At 44.8% G+C, this 13,344-nt stretch overlaps 1 protein-coding gene across 1 annotated transcript; it reads left to right on the forward strand.

Annotated features, from left to right (window-relative positions):
• The first annotated feature begins 6,926 nt into the window (after window positions 1-6,926).
• On the forward strand, window positions 6,927-7,537 carry LOC120702006 (putative uncharacterized protein MGC34800). Its single transcript, XM_039985788.1, has 2 exons — window positions 6,927-7,297; window positions 7,456-7,537. The coding sequence occupies exons 1-2, from the start codon at window positions 6,927-6,929 to the stop codon at window positions 7,535-7,537; spliced, it is 453 nt and encodes a 150-aa protein (XP_039841722.1).
• The last annotated feature ends 5,807 nt before the right edge of the window (window positions 7,538-13,344 follow it).

A 13,344-nucleotide genomic window follows, 5' to 3' on the forward strand; every position in this document is an offset into this window, starting at 1 on the left:
GACAAATTATTAAGTACTATTCGACCATTGATTTTTATGTTGCGCCTGCGTGGCAATGTATTTGGCCAAGATAAAAACCCTAAGTGTTTAGAAGTTAATATTGTGTCTTTACATTAATTATTTTTGTATAGTGATTTATTTTTTTTTATTAATACTATTTAATTTTATATTTAATATTAAAAAATTCACCCTCACTGTTTTCGATATGTTTGATTATATGCACTGTTAAGCTAAAAAATATACAAACTATTGATACCTTTTAGGAGCTTGATACATATATTTTTAAAGCCCCCTATATTCATTAGAATGAAAAATGAGTTAAATAAAGTAATAAACAGAAACAAACATGAACATAGTTGAATACATGAGCAGAAGCGCAGAAGAAACCTAAGGTTTCAGGGTCTCTCTTATCGACTTCGGTGTTTCAGTGATGCTAATGGTGTAATTTTAAAATTTAATTGAATTTGAACTAATAAAAAAAAATATATAATTGAAAAGTAATAATCAGATCACCATCAATAATTTCCATTTATTAAATTTAAGAATTATTGACGTTCTTCTACTGTGCTTAATATGTTGATGTTGTAGTGGTGGTTAAATACTATATTATTTTTAATAAAATCATAATTAATTTATTCTGTGAATAAAATTATTGGCGTCTATTGCGACATGAAAATATATGGTCAAATAATATTTGTGAATATATTGTTTACTGTTTGCTGTGACCTGACGTTAGCAAATACATTAACGTGTAAGGTTTGGACTATGAATGCACCAATTTACCAAGTTATTGCATTAAATTAAGTATTTTCTAAGTTGTTGGATCAATCTGCACCCAGTTGTCAAGTTATTATATTAAATTAAGGATTTTACAAGTTGTTGAACCAATTTGCATCCACCTGCCAAGTTGTTATATGGTGAGTGCAATTTACTCAATAAAAATATACAAAGCATTGGCACTTGCATGCGACATACTTTTAGATGATTAAGTACAGTAAGCGAATGTTTTTTTTCCAAATCGAGACTAACCCAATTTTCATTACAAGAGCGGAAATACCTCAAAAGTCATACTACCGAGAAGACGGGAGGCGGCGGGAGGGCAGAGGTAGAGAAGGACGATCGCAGGCTAAACGGAACACCAAGACATGACATTCAAGCCATGCTGTGTCCCTACTACCGATCATCCAGAATCCCAGGTTTCCCAGGACAACAAAAGCCTTCTGAAGTGTAATTATTACAAAACTCTGATCAAACTGAAATAATTGTAATAGTAGGGATGCAAACATTGATCATTCGTGACTTTACCACTCTTAGTGAACGACATTTTGGAACCATATAAAATGGCAAAACTGCAAAGATCAATGTTTGCAGTCCTATTTTTACAAATTTCTCGGTCAAACTGGGGCTAAAGCGGAAAGAGTTTTTTTTTCTTAAAGGGAAGTCCCCTGAGCCTTCGTAGAGAACTCAAGCACAAATTCTACCAAAGAAAAAAAACAGAGAACCCAATGCAAGCACAAAAGAATCGGCCGTAGATCTTCATGTCCACATCACTCTTGGTCTTCATCTTCTTGGGACTCCTCCGAAGGTGCAGGCAACAGAACCCTTGACCCTGTCTAGAATCTTGCCATGTAGCTCTGAAGTACAGATCTGCCCAATAAAACATAAGAGCGCAGGCACGCACTACGGTTTCAGCAGGATTCTTTAAATTCTTATTTTTTGAAACAGTTTTTTTTTCCTGCTTTTCCTGACAGCCCGGCATATAGCACAAAGCTAAGTAAGCAAATGCTTAGAAAAAGTGACAATGGAATCGACTTGTATGGTGCCCATGTCCATAAACAAGTAAAAGGAGCTGAGAGAGTAATTTAAAATAAATGTGACCAATAAGGTTCTAAAAGGTTTTGACTGCAGAGGGGACACAGATCACTGCTTTCGTCGTGGAAGTTTTTTTATTGAGCTGGTAACGTTGTCATATTCAAACTACAAATTAGTGCACGCACGAAATTCCATGAAGAAAGCAACTATATATAGAGAAGTTTAATCGAGTCCGTTATAATAACCCGGGCGAGTTCTTTCCATTTTCTACTGTAGGGTGGGTATATTCTACGGACGAATTGACCCGCATTTCAGTTCAGTTTTCGCTTGACCAGCTCCATCAGACGTATACTAGTCATCTGCGCCATTATTTTTTGACGCGACATGCACCGGTAGATTAGGTTGACCATGCGCACGCGTACGCGTGGTAATAATGTTACCTGCGGATTAAACAAGGTGAGCACCATGCTAGTATTGTTTCTCTTTCGTGTTTGAGCCATGATACACTCGGGCAAACATCTTGAGTCAACTACGTACTCCCTACTTATATTTTTATAAGGCGTAGTATAATTTTCCTCTTAATGAAATACGAACCAAGACACGTTCTAAAAAAAAAGCATAGTATAACATAACATGGTCTTCTAAATAATATTTTAACCATTCATTTATCATATATATATATAATTATAATCATGGTAAAGTATATTTAATTACGAATCTAATCATATAAAATTTATATTATGAAAGCAAAAAATTATTAGTCAAAGATAACAAAATTTAAATCTTGATATACATATAAGCCTTATAAAAGGGTGTAACATACAAGCTATTATAAAAGATCTGAATTCCTCATATGCCACGCGGAAAAACTTGTTTCGCCCAATGGCTCAGTGGGCATCTAAGCAATTCAGATCTTTTATCATAGCTTGTACTTAACTGACTCAAACATATATGTTTCTTCCTTTCGATTTAATATTGGGGGATGACTTCAAAATTAATTAACAACTCATTGCCGTCGAGAAATTAACTCTACTTGGACAACTTGAAGCATAACTAAAGTATATTCCTCAAGTAGCACAAACTAAAGACTAGGAGGCTGTTTTGGAGGGCTTCTCCCAAAACAGTTTCACTAGTGAATGAAGCTAAAGCCGGTGAAACCAAAAAATGTGGCTTCACCTGGCTTCATTTTAGCATGAGCTTACAAAACGTCTTCACGCTAAAGTGTCTCGACTTGCACGAAACAGGTGAAGCTGAAGATGAAATAAATCCTACTAAACACTGCTAATAGACAGGACCTAGATCACATGTCCAGAAAATGGGTTATATATAATAACTACTTCGCATGGAGGCATATGCTTTATAATTTGTAAGAGAACGACTACTAGTAGTAGAAAATAAAAGAGCCAAAACCTTTATGGATGCGTGCAAACATCTTATTATGGCTCCCGGCCCAGTACGTGTAGATCAGCCGCTGGCGCCCGTATCGCGACATGAGCGCACTAATATATGAGTGAGCAGGTCGGCGAGCATGCTTTTGATGGCCTCCGAGACCGGGAAGAAGCTGAGGACACCGCTGATCACTCTACCCACTTCCTGCTCCTGCTGTTGCTTTTTGAAGCTATCTAGCTCCACCGTCAGCGCCTCCACTTCCTCCTTCAGCTCCTCGAAGAGCTTCTTGTCACGATCCATTGCCGCCTTGATCTCCCTGACCACCTCCACGACTGAACCGTGGCTGTCCTCACCGTCCAAAGTGAAACGAACATGGCACTATTTATGCCATTTCGAGTGATTTTGGTGATCGAATGACAACACAACACTTGGACTAATATAATTGTTAAGATGACCATTCTCAGGCGTTTAGGTTCAAGTGATGACAAAGACAAGAGAAGATAGGTGTAGCTAGGCCCGAAGGGCCGCCCCTACGGGGGTTCCGCTACCCGGTTAGCGGATGGGGGTCAAGAGGGAGCCGCCCCTCGCGGGTCTCAGGGCAGCGCCCTGAAAGTTCTTCGGATCAGGAGCACTGGAAGAACCAATGCCTAAGCATCGGTGCATCCGACGGTTGTCGGAAGAACCGACGCTATGATGTTTGGTGCAGGAGGGAATCGAAGCCAAGTCAGCCTATTGTCACCGGTTGAACCGATGGTCCAAGAAAGGGCATCGGTGCATGGGGCGTACTGTGTATCAGAGACGATTTCTAGTGCCCAGGAGAAGTTTCTTCAGCACCGGTTCAACCGACGGTGCATCGGAGTATTGCATCGATGTAATGACGTCAGCGCCCAGGAGAAGATCCTTGAGCACCGGATGAACCGGTGATGCATCGGTACAAAAGCATCAGTTCAACCGGTGATCACCGCGTCAGCTGTCAGAAGTTCAATGGCTACTTCGGGTTATGAGTGACCGGAAGAACCGACGCTACCTCAGCCAAAGGCATCGGTTCATCCGGTGATACGCAGATTTTCTGCTGACCGTTGGAACAACGGCTACAAGACTTGGTGGCCTATATATACGCCTCACCCCGGCCATTTGAAGATTGCTAGAGTTGCTGGACATCCCACACACACCCAAGAATATCTCCAAGCCATACAAGAGCATCAAGATCATATCCATAGCCCTTAGCACACTTTGAGAGTGTTGTGTAAAGGATTAGCTCTTAGTGAGTGTGATTGCAAGGCCTTGAGCCTTTGTGTTGTGGTTCTCTAGTGAACCAAAACAAGAGCTTGGTGCGCCGGCACCTTGGAGCTTAGAAGCTCGCCGGCAACGTCATCGACCCTCCGACTTGGTGTGGAGCAGCGACGACACTTTGTGCGGGGGACGTGGAGACCACCATCCTTTGTGGAGAAGCTCCTTAGTGGAACCCGGGGCCAAGGTGACCGTGATTGTGTTCACGGAAGAGACTTGGTGGCCGAGTAGCAATACTCTTAGTGAGTGCTACAACAACGTGGATGTAGGTGTGCCTTTGTGGCTAACCGAACCACGGGATAAACACCCGCGTCAAGGGTTTGCTATCTCCTATCCCGCTCTTTAAGCTTCCGCATTACTTACTAGTAATTTGTGTGCCTTTACTTTCATAGAATAGTTTCTTGATAGGAAAGGCTATAGATTGCTAAACTCTTTTGGGATAGGGGTTTCACACTAGAACAACCTAGTTGCACAACTAGAAAGCTTATTTTAGTTTAAGTTTTGTGTAAACTAGTTGGAGCCATAGGTCTAAGTTTTATTAGTGCCTAATTCACCCCCTCCCCCTTTTAGGCTAGAGCACCCGATCTCTTTCACAAAGCCGTCTTCTGCATGCGGGCGCAAATGATTTGGTTAATTTTGAGCCATCGATCTTCTAAAGATACCTGCATATGGATTGCATGTCGTACTGCATGTTTTTGATACTTCTGGATGATCTGATCAAGACGATCAGTATTAGGCGAGGCTGGGCCGATCCAACCTGACTCCGCCTTCCCAATCGCCGGCACCGGGACGCCCTGCTGCACCGTCATCGCCGGCTCCCGGTGGCGCCTACCCACAGCAGTTTGCGCTACGGAAGGGCCCTCCGGGGCTGCGTACATATGTCGACAAAATCAGTATATTAATTAGCTGCAGAAGGGACTCTAGTCAACTGCATGATCAACTTAATTTGAATAATATAATGGAAGGTTAAAGTAAGAGATAGTTGAAACCTTGGGGGTTTCCCAGTACGGTTGTCTGGTCGATGCAGCAGCCCCTGTGCTTAACAACCTTTCTGGGTGCTGCCCTCTGCATGCATCCACCATCCGTACGTGCCAATAACGGGAGATATATAGAAATCCACCAAATTGCAGATGAGATATATATGCAGGGTTCATGCGAAGAAATTGATGGATCGACAAGGTATATAGAATTCATCACAGCATGAGAGCACTACCGGAAACATGATAGTTGTCGTGTGCCTCATGCTTTGCCGTGTGCTGTTTATCGGGCACACGGCAAATATACTATTTGCCGTGTGCTAAAGAAACAGCGCACATGTGCCTTACGTTGGGCACACGGCAAAGTTGTGGCAACGGGCTTGTGGCCCGTTTTGTTTGTCGTGTGCCACCCGTTTGGCACATGGCAAACATGTCTCCAGTTTCCATAGGCCGTGTGCCGCTAAGGGGCACACGGCAAAGTCTTCAAAAAAATTTTGATTTTGCCATCCCAAATTTTTCTATTTTGTGCGTACAATACATGTTGCTGCGTACTAAACTTTGGTACTTTTCTTTATAGTTTTACTATATTTAGTGAATTTATTTGTTTAATCAAATTTCTTGCAATTGAACTAGAAGTGTTTTGAATGGTGGATTATAATGAACCAAAAAAATGATATTCAAGTTTACGAGGTCAATGTGAGGACATATGCGTAGAACCAAATAAAATTTTGAAGATCTTGTTCACGAACCATGACTAGGATCTTTTGGCCGGCTCATTTTAAAATTATATAAATAACATATGAACTCAAAAAATTATAATATTTGGCATGTTATCATAATTTCGTGTGTTGAGGCCATGAAAATTTTTTTAGAAGGATCCGGTGAAGTTTTATCGTATGCTTGTTAAAAATCCAAGAATACGCGTAGAAGATCCATAGAGTCGAGAAGTAACCGTTCAGGTTTAGAATGAAAACTTATTGTTGAATTGTGTTTTGGCTTCTAACTTTTTGTATATGCAATACCCAACTTAAATTCTTTGATTCCAAAATTTAGTAATTTTTCAACTTTGTTTTGTAATTTATATATTTTTTCAGTTAAATAAAATCATGTGATACAATTTAGAAACACATGAAATAATATAATTTTTTGCATAGAATCATGAGACATGAATTGTTTAGGGTCTCTGACAATGTATTTTCAATGTTGATGGGACAAAAATTTGAAAAATAAATTTTGAATTTGAATTGATTGATGTTTTAAAATCAAACTTGTTTGCCGTGTGCCTGCCCGGTACACACGACAAAGACTTGGTTTGCCGTGTGCCCTGGATCTGGGCACACGGCAAACAAGGTCTTTGCCGTGTGCCGTGGATCTGGGCACACGGCAAACCTTTCTTCCCTTGCCTTATCCTTCTCCCACGCACACTCAGTCACACACACCACTCACACACTCAGTCGCATGCGCCGACACCGCTTCACCCACTCCGCCACGCCGCCGTCCCGCCGCGTCGTGCCCCCATCCCGCCACGCCGCTGACCCGCCGTCTCGCCACGCCGCGGACCCAACGTCCGCCCGAGCCGCCCCGCCGCTCCGGCCACGCCGCGTCGGCCCGCCCAAGCCGCGACGCGCCGGCCGCGCCCCCGTCCACCCGAGCCACCCCGCTGCTCCGGCCACGCCACGCCGGCCTGCCCAGGCCGCGCCCCGGCTGCGCCGCGCCGCCCGGCCGCACCGCGTGGCCCGCCACTGGAGCGTCCCCGACCTGAGGAGGGCCTCGGCCGGCCTCCGGTCGCCCCGGCCGCCGCCGTCGTGCTCCTCCCAATGGGAGAAGGGGTTAGCCTAGTCTCTCGAGCAGGTTAACTTCATGGTCTTCGTTTCTACTGCGTAGAATTACAGAAATTGTCATTTGGTTGCCGAATTGCTTGTAGTGGTGCAGAGCGAAGTTGCTGGGATATTTTGAAGTGACATAATTTTAGTCATTATTTTTGCAGGCGAGCACTCCGTCGTCGAACCGTGACGCAATTCGTCTGCACCAACACGCGCGTCATCGCCTCGCCCGCCATCGAGCCCTAGGGGAGCACGTGTGAAACGCCCCTCTCTTGTTCTAGGACCTGCAACCAAGTTAGGCGTCTCCCGTTCGAAGGAGATACGGTTGGAAATATGCAGATCTTTGCATATTTATGACCTTATCTGTTTCGAATTGTCCACGTTTTTTGGACAGCCCGAGGATGCGTAGATGGGGTTAGTTTCCATGGTATACGCCGATTCGAGATAGAGTCTCGGCATCATCTCCCTGTTGTTCTCCGGATACGCAACCTCCCTGTCGGGACGTGTATTTGGAGAACAGCGGGGAGATGCTGCCGAAATTCAGACTCGGATCGGGGTATAGCATGGAAACTGGCCCCAGCTACGCATCCTATCGGGTGGGATTAGGACCTATCCTAACCTATTAGAAATTGTAGACATCGTGTAGATGCAAAGATGATCTTTTATATTATATTACTCATTGATATGATAGAGGATGGATGACCGTGCATGGATGTATACTGGATGGAAATGTGTGGGTCAGTTGTCCGGGGAGTGGATTGACAAGACCGAGGCTTTCTTGGACGGAGCATTTGCAAAGCTCAAAGGAGGCAATACCACCTGGTGTCCGTGCAACAAATGTGCAAACACGCGTCGACAAACATGCGAAGTCATGACGAATCATCTTTGCAATTATGGATTTATGAGAAATTATACCCGGTGGACCTACCATGGCGAAGCCAATCGTATGAGAGACGAAGTTGTTAGGCAACGCATCGAAGAACATGACGCTGATGCCGGGGTTGCAGACATGTTAGATGACTTTCATGAAGCACATTTTGATGAAGGACGTAGGGAGGAGGAGGAGCCAGAGGCAACCGCGATGGCGTACTATGACATGTTGGCTGCAGCCCAGCAACCCCTTCACGGTCACACCAAGGTTTCACAATTGGATGCCATTGGCCGCCTAATGGCCGTGAAGTCCCAATTTACCTTGAGTCGAGACGCCTTTGATGTTATGTTACAAGTTATTGGCAGCATGCTTCCAGAAGGGCACATTCTTCCAAAGAGCATGTATGAGGCACAGAAACTCCTTCGTGCACTGAAGATGCCATATGAACAGATACATGCTTGTCCCAAGGGATGCATCTTATTTAGGAAAGAACACGCTGAAGCAAAGTACTGTCCAAAGTGTGAATCCTCTCGGTTCGTGGAGGTAGACTCTGGTGATGGTCAGAAGAGGCAGCTCGCGGTCCTCGTGAAAGTCCTACGGTACCTGCCGCCCATACCAAGAATCCAACGTCTGTTCATGACCAAGGAATCCGCGAAGCAGATGACATGGCACAAAATGGGAACTCGTTACAATCCTGATAAGCTTGTGCATCCATCCGATGCTCAATCATGGACCCATTTCGATGGGATTCATCATCACAAAGCTTTGGAGGCTCGTAATGTACGTGTTGCGCTGGCGACAGATGGCTTCAATCCCTATGGAATGTCTGCTGCCCCTTACACTTGTTGGCCCGTGTTCGTTATCCCACTGAATCTCCCACCTGGCGTTATTTTTCAACGACAGAACATATTCTTGTAGTTGATAATTCCTGGATACCCTAGAAATAATATGAGTGTGTGCATGGAGCCCCTGATTGACGATTTGCTCCGTGCTTGGGATGATGGGGTTTGGACATACGATCGAGCAACAAAGACAAACTTCAGAATGTATGTTTGGTACCACTATTCCAAGCATGATCTGCCGCGTATGGGATATTCTGTGGCTGGTGTGTCCACGGGAAGTTCCCTTGTCCAGTATGCAAGGCAGCATTGATGTTCGTTTGGTTGCGGAAGGGTGACAAGTATTCTTCGTTCGACAAACATCGACAATTCCTACCTCTTGACCATCCATTCAGACGAGATAAGAAGAACTTTACAAAAGGTGTTGAAGTTAAAGACCATCCACCGCAGATGATGATGGGTGCCGACATTCGTGTTCAATTAGATGGTCTCGTGATCAATGCTGAAGGTGGGGGTTTTGTGGATATGGTGAGCAACATGCTTGGGCGCAGAAGTCGGGCTTGTGGAGGCTCCCCTATATGGCTGACCTTCTTCTTCCACATAACATTGATATGATGCACTCCGAAAAGAATGTCGGCGAGGCATTGTTCAGATAAGAATGTCGGCGAGACATTTCAGATAAGACAAAGGATAATGTTAAGGCCAGAGTGGATCAGGCAACGTTATGCGATAGACCAAAACTAGAAATGAGGCCTCCTGGATCAGGCAAGGCGTGGAGAAAGCCTAAGGCCGATTTCGTTCTGACGAGGCCCCAGAGGAGACAAGTCCTAGAATGGTTCCAAACCTTGATGTTCCCTGATGGGTATGCGGTGAATCTGAGAAGGGGAGTGAACTTGACCACTATGCGAATCAATGGGATCTAGAGTCATGACTACCATATATGGATCGAGCGGCTACTTCCAATTATGGTTAGAGGCTACCTCCCTGATCAAATCTGGCAAGTGCTGGAAGAGTTGAGCCTTTTCTTCCGCCAGCTTTGTGCTAAGGAGTTATCTCTAAAAGTAGTTGAAGAAATGGAAAGAATGGCGCATGTGTTACTCTGTAAGCTGGAGAAGATTTTTCCACCCGGCTTCTTCAATCCGATGCAGCATATGATTTTGCACCTCCCGTACGAGGCACGAATGGGTGGGCCCGTGCAGCACCGTTGGTGCTATTCAATTGAGTGATGTCAAAAGATACTTAGAACTAAATATAAAAATAAATGCAAAATTGAAGCTTCCATCGCAGAATCATATTCTGGGGGAGTATCAAACTTCACATCAAAATACTATGCTGACAACCTTTCTAGCGTCCACAATCCACTCCCTCGTTACAATACTGCGGAATCTAACTCCACCCTGAGTCTTTTCCGAGGCCAACTCGGAAGTGTAAGTGCTGCAACCATCAAGACCTTGGATATTCAAGAGTGGCGTGCTATCATGCTATATGTGTTGACCTATCTTTCTGAAGTTTTGCCCTACATAGAGTAAGTTCTCAGCATTCATTTAGTTCTCAAGTCATTTCCCTTTTCTGCATCCAACCCTATTGTTCGTCTTTTATATAGAGAATTTCATATGCAAATATGGCGTCGATCAAGGGCACCTAGCCTCCATGAAACTAAGACCCTACTTAGACAGGGCGCGGGAAATACAAGTCTTGATTTCATTTCTTGGTTCAAACATAAGGTAATGTCCAATTCTGCTCGTTTGTAGTATATGACATTACAAGTTGCTCATACGTGCGAATAATATGATGAACTTGCAGGCACAAAACGATAGGGTCAAGTCGTTTGGAGCTTATGACGTGAATGGATATCGCTTTCATACAACAAAGCACGTGCAGATTCAGCCCAATCGAAGAACAACAAATACCGGAGTTTTCACGCCAGGAGATGATGGGCTCGAGTACTACAGAACACTTGAAGAAATATACGAACTGTCATTTCATGGGTCCATACCTCTGAAACCTGTCATATCAAATGTCATTGGTTTGATCCTCAAGCTGTGAGACGTACCCCGAATATTTGGCTAGTCGAAATTCAGCGATCATCCGTGCACCCAGGAGACGATGTGTATGTTGTAGCTCAACAGGCGACACAAGTTTATTATCTGCCATACCCGTGCCAAACCGACAATCGTCTCAAGGGTTGGGATGTTGTGTATAAGGTGTCCCCTCACGGTAAACTACGTGTCCCGAATAATGAAGATTACAACATAGACCCAAACACATATACATGAGAGTTCTTTCAAGAAGATGGGCTACAAGGGAGTTTCCAAATAGATTTAACCGAAGCAATCGGAATGGAAGTAGACAATGAAAGTTTTGTTCACGAGGATGTCGGGGATGAGGTTCATAATGCGAAGGACTTGGAATTACTTGAGCGATTATGTTTAGGCAATGACAGTGATGATGAAAGCGTTCCTCCTTTGGAGCACGCCGTTGATGATATCGACGGACGTGATAGCGATGATGAGACTTACGATCTAGCTAATCCTGATCTTGAAGAGTATTTCTAATACATGTAAGATTCGTATTTGCAACAATTATATCAGTTTTTCACTTGTTCTAATTATGTTTGTTTTTTACTACTTATAACAATTAATTTGTAATACATGTTCGGATTATGTTTATTTTTTTACTACTTGCATTAATTAATTTCTAAATATTGTTCTGATTGGTTTGCCCCTTTTAATTTCAGGTGATAGATCAAAGATGGTGGGGCGCGGCGGAGGTATGATGCAGTCGTTGGAGGCCGTGCTGCGCAGAGTTGCTGGGAGAGGTGAGTCCTCCCAGATGGCTGGAGGGAGGACGAGGAGGAGGAGGGGTGAGGCAAGTTCGTCGGTGCCTCCACTAGATGAGGACGCCGGCACGTCATAGACGACGAGGAGGAGCGGCAGGAGTAGCAGGAGGACGAGGGGGCCTCGCGCGAGGTCACCCTCCCCTGAGGACGAGGAGGAGCCACCGCAGTAGGAGGAGGAGGAGGACCAGGAGCAGGACCAGAAGCAAGACCAGCAGCAGCAGGACCAGGAGGAGGAGGATGAGGCCTCTAGTGAGGAGGACGACGACCAGGGAGGGGTGGCAGGAGACATACCTGCCGTCTGGATGTGAGGCCCCGCTCGTCTCCCGAACCGACCTATACCGCTCGAGCAACGGCTGATTATTCGGCCGGACGGTAAAAGGTAAGTAACTTTAGCCTATTTCATTACGTTTCGTACTTATATATTTCAATTCCAATTTTACACAAATATTTTTGGCAGGAATTTTGTAGTCGTCGTTCCAGGTGTTCACAAACGCATCCCCAATGGCATTTTGGGCCTGCTTTGCAAGGACCACTACCCTGGATGCATCGAGATTGACGGCCGTCTTAAGCCGGCGTCGGCTTGGGAGCACTACATCCAAGCCATCGATAGACCGGACTTGGAAGGCAGGTGTTTTGCAAGCAAGGCAGAGCGAGTGTTGCAGGAACTATGGGTAAATCTTGTATGCGCTATAATTGTCAATACATCTCATTAATTGGACATTCTTGATATAATGGCTTCGTTCTTCATCATGTGCAGGATTTCTACAGATGCGAGGAGGGAATGATGACCGTGGCGCGCGAGGTGGCAAACACGGCCTGTCACAAGCTGGTGGCGGATATGCTCTACGAGGCGCGCATCCAGGCCAACTGTAATTACAAACATCGCATCGAAAAAGTGAAGACCAACAAAGGGGCTGTGCGAAACCTCAAGCTGACTCGGGAACAATATATGAGGGTAAATATACAATATTATTAATATTGACTTTTACTAAAATGAAGTACACTACAGTTGATCTTCTTATATGTCATGTATGACCTGCAGGTGATTCCTTGGTGGTTAGCCGGGAATGAACAGTGCTGGGACATGATAATCGACAGGTGGTATGGAGAAGGTTGGGTGGAGATGCACGAGTCTTGCCGGCAGCGGCGTTTGATGATGCCAGGTGCACCGCACCATCAGGGCAACAGTCACCTATGACAGTACGCGGCCAGATGGCTAAGTGAATTCATTTCTTCATTTTAACGCTCAACCGTACACAATTTGTAATCATCTTTCTTTTTTCACAGTCGGCCTCACATGAAGGCGAGCCTTGCCCACCGATCAAGGCGTGGGCTTTGGCCCACAAAGGGAAGGCGACATCGGATGCCAACTACAACCCGGCGGACCCCCCCAGAAGCGTACAGCAACGCGACTGTCCACAGTCACCTCAGTGAGTACAACTCGATGGCAACGGAGGTGAATGGGCCGGACTTTGATCCGAGCACGAAGCCCATTAATGCAGAA

This window comes from Panicum virgatum, chromosome 4K (assembly GCF_016808335.1).
Source record: "Panicum virgatum strain AP13 chromosome 4K, P.virgatum_v5, whole genome shotgun sequence".
NCBI lineage: Eukaryota > Viridiplantae > Streptophyta > Magnoliopsida > Poales > Poaceae > Panicum > Panicum virgatum.

Bases quoted from the DNA above. Each gene is read 5' to 3' on its own strand.
- LOC120702006 (XM_039985788.1), top strand. From the start codon at position 6,927: ATGCGCCGACACCGCTTCACCCACTCCGCCACGCCGCCGTCCCGCCGC. The intron at 7,298-7,455 runs GTTAGCCTAGTC...TTATTTTTGCAG, and splicing joins TCCTCCCAATGGGAGAAGGG to GCGAGCACTCCGTCGTCGAA.